The sequence below is a fragment of the Oryzias melastigma genome, linkage group LG3 (genome assembly GCF_002922805.2).
Source record: "Oryzias melastigma strain HK-1 linkage group LG3, ASM292280v2, whole genome shotgun sequence".
Classification (NCBI taxonomy): Eukaryota; Metazoa; Chordata; class Actinopteri; order Beloniformes; family Adrianichthyidae; genus Oryzias; species Oryzias melastigma.
Window position 1 is genome coordinate 2,211,766 of NC_050514.1, and position 17,461 is coordinate 2,229,226.

Genomic DNA, 17,461 nt, shown 5'->3' on the forward strand with positions numbered 1-17,461 from the left:
CTCTGTCTGTCGTTCAGTTTCCTACCGTTCACTACTCTAGCACAGGAAGACGGTTTGATTTCTGATAATCCCATCATTTACACAGGAATACTGTTCAACACTGTTCACTTTGTTTTATAAATGCATGATGCTGCTTAAAGTTTTACTTGATTTGATAAAATAAGAGCACAGAGCTGGTCACTAGTTTATACTTTTGGCCTAATGTAATAAATCAACAGCCACAATTAATAAGTCAGTAATTCCATCTCATACATGCAAATGCAAAAATAACTAAATGTAAAAAAAGTAATTATCTATTTTTTTTTCCTTATCTAATAAGAGGATAAAAAAGTGCTATTAATGTTAAAAAATGTATTGTATTCCTGTGTGGTCTTAAGCAATATGTCCAGAAAAATATTTGTGAAAAATTGAGGTGTGTTTTCTTTTCTTTTTTTTGTATAATAAAATAAATATTTAACAGTTTAAAAGACATATTTATTACTAAGATTAACTGATTGTTCCTTTAAAGCCAACAACTAGGAAAGACAGAAAAATCCAGTCCCTTTAAAAAAAACCAAAGGTTACTTTAATCAAGACTACCTTCCAGATTGTCTAAATCTGCTCAAAGTGAGTAAAAGGACATTCAAATCTGCAGAAATATTGCTTTTTTTAAATTTTAAATGGTTGTCAAGTTGTATCACTTCTTTCCAGATAAGTTGGTATTAAGTCATTTTTTTTTTTACATTGTCTTTCCTGAAATTTGTGTTACCAGTTTGTCCTTGAGCAGCATGCAAATGGTGATTTAAGACCCATTCCAATCATCTTTAGATCTGTTAAAAAGGTTCCCCATGGTCTCTTAATGATAATTATGCAGTTTTTAGCCAATATAAAAAACTGTCATTTTCTAGGACATAGTTTCTGCAGAGCGGCAGGAGTTCATTAGAAATTCACCGGTTGGATATCATTATTTTGTTGGTTCTTGACTCATAACAATTTGAATAAAGAAATACTCAGAAATGTAATGTTAAGATAATTTATGTCCTTCATCAGAAAAATGTCACAAGAACATACTAAAACACCAAAAACATGAGTGGGTCTTTAAACAAATACATATGAATGAAGTTGCAAAAATGGCAAAACAGCTAAACTCATTGTGTTTTTATTAAGGCAAAAAAGCAAAGATGTCTAATCTGCTTACGGTGTTGATGCACTTTAAATAGGGTCACATCATAAATGAGTTGAAGAAAGTCACTGAAACAACAGACAGAGATCAAATCCTGTTAATATAATAAGAAATGATTCTGAGACAGTAGAGGAGGCTAGACGGGCCGCATACGCAGATGATTAGCTGTGTCTGGACAGAAAAAACTGATGTCAAACTAATTCAATGGCAACTTCTCCACTGAGCAATCTGAATCCATTAGAGAGACTGTCTCTTTCAGGACTAAAGAGCCACCAGGTGACTGTCAGAGCAGAACATGCAAAAAGATATTAGACGTAGTAAAGGTTGATTGGGGATTTTAGTCTGTAGTGAAATCTTCATCAAGTGATGCTTTTAGATTAAAAACCATTCAGGAAGATCTGTTTAATCTTTCTTTTTTTTTCTTGCTAATCTCTCTGTCAAACCTGATTTTTACACTGTCAAACCCAATATGTGTGCTGCTGTCTTCAAAAATAATTACCCCCCCTCCCCTCCCCGGGATTCTTGAACTGCCTCCAGCCAACTCGGCTCATCAGCCACCACCTCCATGATAGCGCGAGGGTTCGTCCGATCCTTTATCTCCTTCCTTTGTGTAGAAAATATAGCTGAACTTCTTTCTTTGCACATGAAATCCATTCTTCCATGCAGCCCGTCTTATTGAACTGAACCTCCACGGAGCTTCACGGGCTTTAAGCTTCAGATTTCCCTCGGCTCTAATTTTACTCAAAGACCCTAAATCAGAGGCAATCTGACTCATTTTCTTTGTTCAAAGAAGTAGTCGGAGCACGCTAAGTAGAAACCATATACATGACTGAGTGGAGCTTACTTTCATTAAAAGTAGCTTGTGTAGATCAAAGACTAATAATGTAGATCTGTATGCGAAATTCATTCATAAAATTTGGGGAAAAGACAACTTTGACAAAATGCAGGTTTTTGGGATCTTTTAAACTAAATCTGTGATAGGCTAAAAAATTACCAGTACTTGATAAAAGCCATTTGAAAATTTAAAAAGATTATTTTACCAGTGAGAGGGGAAATTTCCCTTTAATTCATGCTGGAAAGCAAAAAAAAAACAGTTAAACTATTAAAACATACATTCATGAAGGAAATTAAGCTAATGGATTTCAAAGGGTGAGAATTACTGTAAAGGGCAAATGCAGCTGGAACCACAATCAAACTTTAAGTCTTTATAAAAGAATGTAGAAGAAGACAGGAACTGACTAATGGTCTAATACTATCTTTGCACCGGACAAGCGACACGCCTTCAAGAATACGCGTTCAAGTTAGACAGACAAACCTCTGCTTTGATCCTGCCTTTCCTCCTCGTCCTTTTTTCATCCGTAAAGTTGTACAGAAGCATTAACAGTGGCAACACCTCCCCTCAACCCAGCTTAGACAGCAGCAGCGACAAGAAGGAAGGGGGGCTCTGCACGGTACTGCACTTACATCAAACTTTTGAGTTATTTTTTTATGTTTTTTATCATTACTTTTAAATTATTATTTTTTTACATGAAATAAGCGGAGCGCCAAACTGGGAAAAAAAAATTATAATATATAATTGTTGTGATTTGGTGCACCCCTCCAGGACATGGTGCGCTAGGCAGTCGCCTAGGTCCACGTTGTGGGCGTTTTGAACGCAGCCTGGTTGTTAGGATTGAGGAAATTGGACAATCAGAGCATTTGTGAGTTAGTAGTACTCATGATTGGAGTGGAACGTTAGGCTACTGTACAGTAGCATCACCCACACCTCAAAAGTGCAGGTTACTCACACTAGCCTCAGGAATACTTTACAAAACACTTGACACACGCACGACGCTCCATTTTTGTGGATAGCATGTGTTCTCCAACAGCGTGATCTGAAGGCACTGCCTCTCTGAGCAGACAGCATGTCGTACGCGTCCTTTTACACCTGCCATGTTTTCATCTGAAGAACCGCGCACAGGGACCGCTGAGGGACTTCACACCAACAGCCGAACATGAAATCTCCCCTTTCTGATCCAACATCTAGATTGAATCAGAAGCCAGACCCCAGAGTGGCAGGAGGTACACAAGTGGCAGGTACACATGAAGCTGTTTCCATGCAGAAAGGCAGAAAATGTGAAGCATGTTACGAACAGACAAGAATAAAGTGTAAGTCATTTTGATGGATGAGGTTAGTCTGAGAAGGGAGGGAGCCATTTGTTGGGTCTCTAGATAAGATTCAGGGCTCTCTGTTGGTGAAGAATAAAAAAAATCTGTTCATGCCGACCATGATAGATCATCTAGAACATTTTAAAAGAAGTTTGTTTGAACTATTGCTTTACATGGTACTGAAAAATGCATGATAAACGGCAGACACAACATAAATAAACTAAAGAAATATCTACTAAAAATGTCGTTAATTCTTTGACACCAGAGCTTTAGCTCCATTGTTGACATTCTTTTGAACTACTGTAACGGTAAACAACAGAATAACAGTGGCTCGAGTTTTACAGTCACTGATTCTTCCTCTTCTCTGCACTCGCACAATCCAGAGCCACCGTTCAAAGATGGGCGGGACTTGTACACTGAAGCTGCAGATGCACAACTTCTAAAGTGACGTGGGACTCACACCAGTTGACCAATCACAAAATATAACCCCATTTACAGAGGTAAACAGTAAAAACAAAAACTGACTTAGTGTTTGGTTACTCTTTAACTATAAATGTTGATGCTAATTTAGAATGTTATCAATCATGTGGAGTCTAGATATAATTCCACATGGACTGAGACTTCTGCAGAATGCAGTCAGCTGGTAGAAATTCTAACTTAAATGTTACTTTTTGCCATTCTGCAATGCCTGCAGTCTTACTGTCATGTTTCTGCTTATCTATGCACTTAATATACATTTTGAAATATTAAATGTCATGCAAAAACATATTGTCTACATTACAACAGATAAAATCAAGGGAAATACTTGGAGTTTTAGAAAAATCAGTAATACATTATCAAATTTGGATTAGAATTTTTCCAGTATAAAGGAAATTCTTGTTTATTTAACTTCTGACTATGTTTATTTTGTATGACAGTTCTTTTGTTTGCTTTTTAATGTATCAGATGATTTCCAAAACCGGCGTGAACTCTGAACTCTGTATTTGGTGCATTCTGAAAATAAAAATACAGTAACACTTTATAATAACTACACACTATGAAGCATTAGTTAAGCATAAGTTAAGCTTGATTTAACACTGAATTAATCATTTATAAAAAATATTTATTATTATTTTTTCTCAAGTGTAGCTTATGTTTCTACTGTGCGATAAATATTTCAGTGTTGTGTATCCCTCTGTATTGCTTTTTTTGTTAATAGTTAATTAACAATTACTACATGTTTTATACCTACATGAATTAATCTTGAGTTACAACAGGAATGTGGGTTTATAAATGATTTAATAACCAATTAACAGCACATGTCTAAAAATGTGTATGTATAATAGTACATTTACAAGGTTTTTATAATAATTTACTAACACTCTGTAAATGAACTTACAACTTAAAGAACCACCTCTAAATAACTGGTTTGTAATTAATTTAATACTTAATTTTAAATTTTTAATTGTTAATGAATAAAGTCTTAACATACTATTAATAAACACATTGTAGTAATCTTTTTTTAGTCAAGAATAAAGCCTTACTAACAACATGCATAAGCTACTTAGTAATGCTTAATAAAGTTGGAGTGAGGCTTTATAACTTATTAATTAAATGATAACTCATGCTTAACTAATGCTTAATTAATGCTTCATAGTGTGCAGTTATAAATACAACATTTAGTTAGCAGGTTAAACTGGGTGGATGATGTCACTCCACTGCTCTGCTTCTCTTCCAGCTGATTAACTTGATCTGCTTTGTTCCACCAACAAGCTGCTGCAATGACTGTGTTGTGAGAGGAAGGACAGCGGCCCCAGAGGCCGGGATTTGGGCTCCCCTGCTCTAATGTCTTCTTATTTTCATTACAGTCTAATCAGAAAGGCGGCCGCTGCTGTAATAATTAATCAACAAACCAGTGGCCTGATGGCTTTCACAGCCATCCGGGAGGAATCAGACTTATGGATGAAATCTCCAGTGGATCATTCAGGTTTTCATTCACAAGACACGACAGTCTAACCTCTAATAAAATGTACCCTCCTTATTAATTCACTTTGTGCTCTTCCAGCAGAAGTTGTGAGGAAAGCTGCAGGTTATGCCAGCCTGACTCCCAGCAGGAGACGGCCTCACAGGTGAGGTGCATATCTTTAGACCAACTTAGAGATTCTCCCTGTCTTTACCGTCTGTCTGTCTACTGTTACATCATTTACAATAATGAAAGATCCTGGGAAAGGTTGAACTTAACATCAAGTCTGTCATTTAGCAAAGGTTTAGTTTTATTGCATTCTGACCAATTGTTCTAGAATTTGGAACTGTGATGTGTCTAAGGCCACAAGCTCTCCACTTAAGACAATACAATACTAGTATTTTTAATGTCTTAGGACTTATTCATGATTTTTGAAGTACCATCTACTATCACAAGTTGAGAACTGCCCCCTCCAGGAAGAGTCTGCTGCACCCCCAAGCTAACAGCTAGCTTCACAAGACCCCGCCCCCAGCTCGTGTACAATCGTGCAGATGCCGGCTGTCTGTGTTGTGATCCAGTTTAGCGATTGCCAAGAAATAATCATTCATTTAGCGTTCAAACTTTGTGAAGAAATTTCTGGAGGAATCTACACGACATGTTGGGATGGATCCTGAACGTATCCGAGAATGGAGCAAGCAGATGGGAATATTGGAAAGACGGCTGGAGAAAGGGAAAAGGCTATTCCCTGGTGAAGAAAGGGAGTAGACTATTTCCTGGTGGAGAAAGGGAGTAGACTTATTTCTGGTGGAGAGAGAGAGTAGACTATTTCCTGGTGGAGAAAGGGAGGGATAAATTGGGAGAACTACTTTTAACATGGATTGGTAAACTGCATCACCATTTTTAGCAAAAATCTTCAGCATCTTTTGAAACTACTTTCAGCAAAAAGCATTCACACTAGTATTATCACAGGAAATGCAACTTTTCTAGTTTAACTGTAGTATTCCCCTGTCCACACCAGTTCCAAGTCTTCTGCTAGTAGAACTCGAGGGAACCCCCCCTTCTGCGCAGAGACACCCAAACACGGAATAGACTGATGAAGGGGGGAAAAAATCTAGCAATTTTTTACACCCGTCACACAAAATGTGCATCTTGCATAGACTGTGCATGATTATTTTGCTGTTTAAATACAATTCTGTAGTGATTTGTGAGTCATTGACGTAATATACGCACATGATATACCCAATCAAAAAATGATACATCGGTGGTACATGCGTGAAAAGTCAGTAGACATTTGTGACACAGTCATGAAAAGCCACTAATTTGTGAATGCATCCATCAAAAATCACGTATGATTATGCAATAATTTCATATGAACTACATAAGGCATTTTCTCTGGGTGACGTCCAGCCAGCTTCATCCATTTTATGTACGGTCTATGCATTTAATATAAACAGGAATCATTGGTATTTTTAAATTATAATTTAATGATCAAGTCATGCAATATATACATGTTCTGGTCAAGTTTCTTCTTTTTTTTCCTGTGTAGATGCTTTTCTGATGTCTGAAGTAGATCAGAAAGAGCTGAATGGAACCTGCTTTGGAATCTGTCACTTTTCAGTCAATTCCAGAAACTTATAATCAATGCTGCAATAAAAAACTAAATTAAAACAAACATCTGAACTCACAGTCTGAGTTCCGGGTTAATTTGTATTTGGATGTTTCCCTGCCTGTAGTGTGAACAAGCTGTCATCCTTGCAGACATACTTCCAAACAAATATTTACATCTGATAAACACGGAAAGCTCATTAGACCTGTCACTTCAAAGGAACACGTTGCAATGAAATCACCCGTTTGCAGCAGAGCTCATTCAACGTTTCCAGCTCGTGTTACCTGTTGCAGTCCACATGCAGCAGGAGGTGAGAGGCGCTGATGGTGAGAGCGATCTTGTGCCACTGGCCATCAGCCAGACGGTAGGGGAAGGACTCGGAGCGCGGCTTGCCTTTGAAGCGGTAGTGGTAGCGGATCTCCTCCCTCACGCCGCTGCTCTCCAGCTCAAAGTAGCTGTAGAGGAAGAGAGGAATGATGGGACTCAGCCATGTACACTGAAAATAATGTATAAATCATTGACTGTAGAAGAGAACTGGACTTGACCTACTGGTTCAAAGAAGCCACAATCCCAATATTATTATCAATAACAGAAGTTCAACTCAATACTTTGTTATATACTCTTTGTTGGTAATGACAGCAGTCAAACGTTTTCTGTAAGTCTTCACAAGGTTTTCACAAACTAGTATTCTGGTCTATTCCTCCATGCAGATCTCCTCTTCAGCAGTGATGTTTTGGGGCTGTCGCTGGGCAACACAGATTTTTGTACTCCCTCCAAAGATTTTCAATGAGGTTTAGATCTGGAGACTCCAGGACCTTGAAATACTAGTTACAGTTTCACTCCTTTGTTACTCGGGCAGTGTGTTTGGGATCGTTGTCATACTCAAAAGCATGTTAAAAATGGGTAAATACACATAACATTAATGGCCTCAATGATCCTGTGTCTAAACCCCCTGGTGATCAAATAAAATTCATCACCAAAATTTGGTTAATTAAAATAAAAAGTACCAAAGAAAAAAACGGTTTCTCTGTTGAAAGGCATTTCCATGTATAGTTTTACATTTCAAATAAATGATAGGCTGTATACAGTATCTAGATTGTGTCCATTTGGGTAAAAGAATCAGACTGTTTTGTATCATCATGATACACAACCCTAACCTTACCTGAAGAACAACAGCTGAAGAATCAGAGACAAGAGGCGCTTATCTCAGTTTGCACCCTGTCACAAAGAAAACCTTTAGACACAACAGTGTCTTCCACATTCTTCAATTAACTTCTGCAAAACAAATCAGTTAATAAAGCACATAGCTTCCCATAAATTCATTTTTGACAACAACGAACGTTGCATTCCATGGTGAATTACTAAAACAAAGAAGGTTGCGTTTTAAAATAGAAAAAATATGCATCTTTACAAAAGACAATAAAAAAAATCCAGTTTTTCTTTCTAGTAAATGATTAAAATACCAAAATGTATTTAGAGGTTTTTAAAACCTAATTAAAAGTTTTCAGTTAATACAACAGATTAATTCCTGGGTAGATTCACCACCTTCAGTGTTTCTCAGATAAACTTTCAAAAGAATACTAAAAAAAATAAAATAAAAAAATGAAAAATATACAAAGTTGCAATCATTAATGCATTAGTGAGGCTTTGCAGAAATTATGTTGGGGTTTTAATTTACCCAGTGACATTCCCAGAACAAGCCTCACATTGTTTTCTCCCAAACAGCAAAGATAAGCCTGAGTTGAATCTATAACGCCCACTTATCAGTGAGAAAGCTGCTGCATCAGTAGCTCTGTGCATGGTGTGGGCTTCAGTCTCTGCCCTCATCAGCCAGACTCAAATCAACATCCAGCCAGTCGCAGGCGGCGGCAGCAGCCTGGGAGCCGTTCAAAATCACTGGTGATATTTCATCCACCCCGAGGCTACAAATGACCATCAAACCAAAACACTGAGTCCTAACTACCCTCATATTTAATAGAAAAGAAAAGTACCCCACTATTTCCTCTACAAATCATTATCGTAAATGCTGACTAATTGCACAACAGTAGACTATAATGGAGAAAACCAACAAAAAGCAATAGGGAGATCCAGAAGTCTAAAGGCCATGACACACATGTATGATTTGTGCATATTGCACAGATGAAAATTGGTCATACATGAATATATACATGGAAAAAGTGAAAAAAATGTCTTATGTCACATTTTTCAGGAATGAAGCACTTGAAAACCACAGAAGAAGTAGGAATAAGCCATGCAAAGTGAAATTCCTCACTTTAACATGGTTATCACATCACTTCAGCACCATGGTCAGCGGTTGCAACAGTTGTATTCCCCTGGTCCGCACCAGTTCTAAATCAGCCTCTAGGTGCCTGCTGAGGTAGCCCACCCGAGGGAGGTGGACCCCGCTGAGACAGGGGACCCCCAGCGAGTGTTGCCATTGCCCTTGTCCTACCCGGCCCCCTTCCCACGACCAGCCTACTCTGTGGCGCTAGACTCCACCCCGCGAGAGACGCCACCCCTTGTCCGGATCGTCTGGGGAGTGGGAGACCCCCACTCAGTATTAAGGCTGGGTATCGATAATAATGTCCAGAAATGATTTGATTTGACTCCCCACAGCCTGGATCCATTTGATACCAATTTTTTCAGATTAATTTGATCCATTCAGTTAAATTTGATTCAATTCAATTTTGAGTGTACATGATTTACATATTTAGACACATTTGCTTAGAAAAACATTAATATAATATAATTTGAATATATTTAAATTAACCTGATACAGTTCACATACTGTAAAATGTATTATTTAAATAATCAGATTGTTAATATCATACAGTGTGGATACATGGATTCTCTAAAGGAGAAGTTCTAACTAAAATGTTCAGATCATTAACATTGTAAACATTGTTCTGATTCTCCTGGAGGACGTTTCAGTTTGGCCATTAAGTGGGGATCACGCTATAGCATTACACCTTTTTCCAGAAGAAGAGGAAAGAATAGGCAAAAAACTGTTTTAGACCACAAATAGTTACTTTAAAAATATTTCCTTAAAATACTTAAGAAAATACATGCCTGTTATTTTATAAAGATGCAATGCATGTTTACGTCGACCAATTGTTAGAATTAGCCGTCCTATGGGAAATTCCTTTAAATGTTAGCATCAAGCTAGTGAATTTTAGGTTTTTGTGCTAAATTGATGTCTATTTTTATGAATTGCGATGCTGGTTTGTTTCATTCTCTTTTATCCTCTTTGTCCTCAGCAGTCTTGGACTGCTGGGTTTTGTTATTTGTTATTGGGGTCCAGTTTTTTGTTATTGCCCCCTTCATTCCCCTAGACCTGAACCAGGTTTGCCCAGGGATGTTATATACACATCAGTGATATGTGTGAGAAAAGTCTGTTGGACATACATGCACAGAACGGTCATAGAAAGCCACAAACGTGTGCATGCATCTCGCGAAAATCACAATTGCGTAAAAATTTATGAAAAAATTTGCTTATGAACTACGTAAAAAAATATCCATAAACTGAGTCTCAACCAACCAAAAATTTCAATAATCTCAACAGAATTCACATAAAGGCTCATCAGTTGAGACCCTCGACAAATTACGAATGCAATGAACACTTATCAATTTCGTATGTCACACATGTATCAAGAAAGACCGAAATCACAGAGTGTGACACGGCATTTAGTGTACAAAAAGTGAACAGAATGTATGCATGTGTTGTAACTTTTAAACATTTTAAATACTAAACTACTTCAGTTGTGATGGAGAAATCAAATATCAGATCTGCCAGAGAACCTGCAGTATCCCTCATCTGCGGCTTTTTCTCCACCTCTTGATGAAGGAATCTACCATTCATTCATCCTCCCCTGTCAGCAGTGCTGCAGCAGAGCTCTCACAGTCCCTGACAAGAGGTTTAAAAATCAATACCCACCCCCAATGTTCGCAGGCCAATAACGTCCTGGATCAAGTAAAGGTTTCTCTTTCTTGCTTGGCTCTCAGAAAGTGTCTGACCTCCTTCACCTTTACAGCCCCTCGAAAAAGTTTCGGCTCTTTGTCTCTGGCTGGCTGACAAATTCTCTCTCAATCCTGCAGACACTTGAAGGGGCGTAATCGTAAATCAAACCGGCAGACTTCTTGGAGCTTTATCTCTCTAATTTCTCAAATGTCAAAATGTTGATTTCATTTTGTTGTTACAATTCACTAAGGGGAGTCTCTGAGCTTGATGCTAAACACATTGTTCTTTACATACCGAGTAATGTTCAATATTTAATCTGAGTGAGTAAATACATGCATCAACTAGAGATGTTGCATTTCCTGTGATAATGCTAGCGCGAATGCTGTAGTTGCTGAAGATGCTGAAGCTTTTTGCTGAAAATGCAAGAGCTATTTGCAAAATGTAAAATTTACTAAGACTAGAAATTTCATAAAGAACTATGACAGAGCGCTGAAGTTGACCTAACTTTCTGAAAAATAACTTGAAAATCCCTAATACATGCCAGTTTTGCTAAAATATTTAGTGTGTTGTTTAAACATGAGCTAAACTCCAAATTAGTCCAAAAAACCCCAGTAGATGCCAAATTGACCAAAAAAGCTAGCTTGCTGGTTAAATACTAGCTAAACTAAAAAATAGCCTAAAATCCATTAGCAAACTAAATTAGTCAAAAACATTAGCCTGTTGCTAAAATAGAAGCTAAACTCTTAAATAGCCTATAAAAACCTCAGTAGATAACAAATTAGCCAAAAAGATTAATATGTTGCTCAAATATCAGCTAAACTCCAAATCAGCACAAAAAACCTCAATAGATGCCAAGTTAGCCAAAACAGCTAGCACGTTGCTTTAATAGGCTACTAGTTAAACTCCAAAACTGCCTAAAATTCCTCAGTAAGGTGAACTAGTCAAAAATGTTAGCTTGTTGCTAAAACAAAAGCCAAACACTAAATTAGCCTAACAAAAAACCCAGTAGATAATAAATTAGCTAAAAATGTTAGCATGTTGCTCAATTATTAGCTAAACTTCCTTTTTTTTAAATTACTATAAAATATTATGAATATGTTTAAAAATTTCAACAGTTTTTTTATCTGCTTTTTTTTACAAAAATGTAAATAAAATTATGTACTAAAAAATCTATTATAGTGTTAATGTTCTTTATATACGTCATCAGAAAATGCCACAAGAACATGTTAAAAACACAGAAAATATCAATTTCATTTCATCAAACTTCCGGTTCTCTAGAGTCACGATGGGTTTAAATATGTAATGAGCCCAGCTGTTAGTTTTCCTCCTATTTGTCCCCTCAGTGTTTCTCATTTGAATAGTATCTTTCATGTTTTCTCTGCTATCTAGTGCCTATTATATAATAAAGACTAAAGTTACAGCTGACATTAGTTGAAAAACTGAACATTTTTTAAGAGTAACCTAAATGTCACATAATAAAGGGACAAATTGTAAAGTACTGTGACAAAAACTAGTAAATTCCGATTTTCCTTTATAGTATGAATATTTTGAATTTAGCAAAATAATACTTGGAGAGGAAAAAAAACAAACTAGATTTGGAAATATATTAGGTTGGATTCATAGCGCCAGGAAGCCTGCAGCCCTCCTGACTTTAATCCAGACCAGGAGAAGATCTTCATGGTTTGGAAGACAAACTGCATTATTATTTAACAAAAAAAACAAACTAATAGATCTGACCTTGAAGATCCCAGAACAGCTGTCGTAACATTCCAGATCATAAAAGTCCCACTAACTCACGATGCTGATGTTACCACCTCAGGATCAGAGTTGAGTCATGAACCTCCCTCAGAGAACCGACTCTTATCAGGACAAAGCAGCCAGTATTAGATTGTTCTACAGCATTCAACACAGTCCAGTCTGGACTCCCGTCTGAAAAGCTCCAAAAGATGCACTTCAGTCAATTCAATTCTGTACGTATAAGTTTCTAACCGAGGTCGTCTCAGGATGCTGCACTTATTCAAACAAGCAAGAGACAACCTTTTGCATTTGCTATAATCCATTTCATTTTGAGTCAACTGAAATTGTAATCGTCCAAGCCGGTCTAGATCATTCCAAACACACCAGAAAATCTCAACTGTATTTTAATATTGGCTCATGTAGCAAGCGACCAACAGATTACCTCAAAGGATTTTCAGTGTAATCCCACATGCTAAGCACGCTATAGTGACTGGTTAGATACCTGCAAATCAATAACATGACATGCAGACAATTCATGACAAGACTGCAGGATAGTTAGTGAAAAAGCATCCAGCAGCAAAGACCCACTCTGCTGATAATGGTGTTTTTAACATGTTCTTGAGGTGTTTTTTTCATGATGGAGAACATATATTATCAAAAGTAAGCTTTCTAAGTACAATTATTCAAAGTGTTGTAAATCAAGAATAAACGAAAGAATGGCATCCTGATGTATCAAATTGTAGACGACTAGATCCATATATGTCTTAGTTTTCCTCATCTGAGTTCAACACTTTATAGCTGCAAAACCCATTGAGTGTGAGGGTCTGTAAGCTAGGGGGAAGCGTGGAAACGGAGAACTCTGTTTGTGATGGGAAGGGGGGAGGGGTTTGCGCTGCAGCAACAGTCCCGCCCACAACTCAGAGATTCATTTCTCCTGCTACTCTAAAAAGGAAATAAGGACACAGGTTTTTGGATATTGGCTAAAAAAAATGTCATCATAAATAAAAAACCACTGGGAATGAGTTAAGATAGATCAAAAGATGATCACGGTGGGACTTTAACGGATGTTTCCACCAGTACGTCGACTGCCCCACAAGGACAATAACCCTCTAGATCTACTGTATGCAAACTCTCAGGATGCATACTCTGTTGTCCCCCCACCACCTGGGAAATTCAGACCACAACCTCATACACCTGCGAACTAGCTACATCCCTCTTGTGAGGAGCCCAGGGCGAGCTTAAAACCTACATGAGGGATGCTAAAGAGGCGTACAGGAGGAAGCTGGAGAACAAGCCGAAGAACAACAACATGCGGGAGGTCTGGCATAGCATGAAAACTATGTCGGGCTACAGCAGTAAAGGTGACGGTGTGGAGGACAGGGGCATGGAGAGAGCCGAGGAGCTGAACACATTCTTCAATCGGTTTAAAAGCCCCCCCTCCTCAAATCACCTTCAATCTGCTGGCCCCCTCCCTCAGCCCTCTTCCAGCCATCCTGATCACCCTTCAGCTTCTCCCCCCTCGAGCCCTTCATCCCTTTCGTCTGGCCCTGACCATACCCCTCCCTCCATCACTGCTGAACAGGTGAGCAGTTAGCTAAGACGGCTCCACCCCAGGAAGGCAGCCGGTCCAGACCAGGTGTTCACACAACTCCTGAAAGCCTGCGCTGATGAACTGGGGACCCTCTCCAGCACATCTACAACTTGAGCCTGCGGCTGGGGAAGGTGCCTTCTCTGTGGAAAACATCCTGCATCGTTCCTGTTCCTAAGAAGAGTTGCTGCAGTGAGCTGAACGACTACAGGCCGGTCACTCTCACTTCACACGTCATGAAGATGCTGGAGCGACTGGTCCTGCAGCTTCTGGGACCCCAGGTGCAGCACGGGAAGGACCCTCTCCAGTTCGCCTATACCAGGCCAAGATCGGGGTGGAGGATGCCACTCTCTACCTTCTCCACCGGTCCCTCTCTTACCTGGATGTGGTGGCCTGCACGGTGAGGATACTGTTCTTTGACTTCTCCAGTGCATTCAACACAATCCAGCCCGTCTACTCCAAGAGAAGCTCCTCTCACTGGCAGTGAGCCCCCACTTTGTGACTTGGATCATGGACTATCTGGTGAACAGACCACAGTTCGTCAGGATGGGGAGCTGCAGGTCCTCCATGCAGACCAGCAACACAGGGGCCCCACAAGGCACAGTCCTTTCACCTCTCCTCTTCCCCCTCTACACCACTGACTTTCGCTACAACTCTGGTACATGTCACATGCAGAAATTCTCTGATGATACTGCAATTGTGGCATGTATCAAGGGGGGTGAGGAGGGGGAGTACAGGGGCCTGGTGCAGGACTTAGTTCGTGGAATAATCTACACCTGAAAATTTCAAAAACAAAACCAAAGAAATGGTGCTGGACTTCCGCCGGACACCTGCTGCTCTACAGCCCATCACCATCGATGGAGCAGAGGTGGAGGTGGTCACCACCTATAAATACCTGGGAGTTCTCCACTGAGCTGCTCACCAAATGTTGACGCTATCTACAAAAAAACCCAGAGCAGGATGTACTTTTTAAGGAGACTTGCTTCTTTTAATGTGTGTCCCAAGTTGCTTTTTATTTTCTGGCAGGCTGTTGTTTCTAATGCTCTTTTATATGCAGTGGTGTGCTGGGGGGGCAATGCTAGTGGAAAGGACATGAAAAGACTAAACCGCCTTACCAGGAAGGCAGGTAAGGTGGTGGGTCAGAGTCTGGAGTCGGTGGAGTCTGTGGTGGAGCGGAGGATGCTGGTGGAGCTAAAGAAAATCATGGAGAACACCAGTCACCCCCTGCATCCGGTATTCTCTGCTCGAGGAGCACCTTCAGCAATCGCTCCACAGAGAGATACCGGAGGTCCTTCGTACCCACTGCAATCAGACTGTATAACACTGCAGAGAAGGGGGGCAAGAAGGGGACCCTGACTGTACTGCTGTTTTTATTGTCTTGTATTGCTTTTGATGGTCTAATTGTCTATTTTTTTTTTTTTTATGATTGTAGCACAAACGTTTTTGGTCTATGTTTGATTTTGTTTTGATACATTTCTGTTTAGTGTAATGTTTGTTTCAGCCTGCTATGAGATGAGACACAACACATCTAAAAACATTTGTGCTGCAAACGCAAAAATATTTTTTTAAAGAAAAAAAACTGTTTGCAAATGCAAAAAAATTTTGAAAGCAAATACTAAAACATTTAATTTGCAATTTTAATTTGCAAATAATGGATTTTTATTCTTAACACTTCACATTTTGTTTGCAATTTAGAAAATTTTCATCTCAAAACTGCGACTTTTGCTTGCAAAAGTCCAAACATGACTCCATATAATATAGGTAAAATCGTAAAAAGTAAAAGCAATTTTTATCTTATCTTTATCCTTCTTATTATCATTGTTTTAACTGCTAACAAAAAATGTGCTGTTGTGCCAAAATTCAGCCACAAAGAGGAAGAAGAATGAAAGAAGGTGTGATAAGTGGCACCACTTCATCATCTCTACACCGACATCTGAATACATCTAATAACACCCCGCACTGCGTCCTAATTCTAAAACATGGTAAATGAACAAGCATCGCAGGGAAACGTTTCTCCTCATCTTTTCATAAGGCTGTGCCAGCATCCTCCAGTTTGTGTGTGTGCAGGGGGTAAAAAAAAACAGAGGTCTGACCAGTGGGTTTGGCTGTTCCCGCTGCGTGTCACCGCTCTGGTATTAAATAAATACATCGCTGGATAACAACCCGACTGTCTCCATCACGCCGCACAAGCCACAGCTGCTTACACTTGTCAGCTGGAGGAGAATCATTTGCATCCAACAAGAAGCAAAATGGAAAAAAGGAGAGCTCTCCAAGCTTCTCCTCTTCCACCGATAGAAGCCTCCTCAGGGTTTTGAGAGGCCTAGAATCACTGAGTGAGCAAAAAAAAAAACACTGTTTTCCTGCTTTTACTCATGAAATAATCATCAAAGGCATTAGCTCCCCTTCATGGCAAGTGTTTATTTTATGAAGTATTTAGTGGTAGCTATTACACGCCAGTGTTACGCCATGTTTAATGGGGGGTGGGGGTGTTGGTCTGTCGGCAGGCAGTCCATTTATAAAGAATAGTGGTGTCTGTCAGCCAGAGAGGAAAAAAAAGAAGAACTGCTTGTTTGGCAGCTAAGGAAAATATAATAAGACATCACAATTCAAAAGCCTTTTTCCTCATTAAGCATCCTTTCATATGCCGAGTGGTACAAAGCTGCTGTCTAACTAACGGCGTGGATTTAACAGGCTCAAACTGTGAGCATCTACGGCTTCAGAATGAGAACGAGACTTGTTTGGAGATGGAACAAAAAGAGGAAAAATGGCTTTGAGGTGTAGAGCACGGATAATCTGTATGAGTTTAGAGTGGATTAGGCAAACTATGAGTGGAGGCTTTTGTCATAGAAAATACCCCCCCTCAAAAAAAAATATCTGAAAACAGATATCAAATTTAATATATGTTCATGATTTATTGAGAATTCGAAAGACCTGATCAGAAAAGGAACCACAGACTAGAGTCTATAGATTTTTTGGAAAGATGGCTGTTCTTTGGTTTGGAGGGTAAGAAAAGAGCAAAGTCTTGACTCAGTAATGCATTCTGTAAACCAAAAATCTTTTTTATTCTGTTTTTTGCAAACTCCAGACAAAAGGAGGTCCACTGCCTCCTTAAGCAAAACTCACACTTGACCATTCTCTGAGTTTAACAACTCAATTATTTGGGGTCAAAGCATTTGACATTAACAAACCTTCTATGATTGATGACAAAACCATCAGGGAGTTTGATTCCTGAGTGTAACGTCTCAGAAAAAATGTATTGTTAAGCTTTTTTTTACTTGCTGTGGTTTGCCTAATAAGAAAGAGAAATAAAAACCAAAAAC

The 17,461-nt window shown here is 38.9% G+C and overlaps 1 protein-coding gene across 1 annotated transcript in view; it reads right to left on the minus strand.

The window, feature by feature from the left end:
• The window catches only part of LOC112160622 (protein kinase C-binding protein NELL1), a 400,547-nt gene that overhangs the window by 256,338 nt on the left and 126,748 nt on the right, over positions 1–17,461 (minus strand). Inside the window, exon 5 of the mRNA XM_024295273.2 lies at positions 7,143–7,313. Coding sequence (XP_024151041.2) covers positions 7,143–7,313 — 171 coding nt within the window. The remainder of the gene's footprint in view (positions 1–7,142; positions 7,314–17,461) is intronic.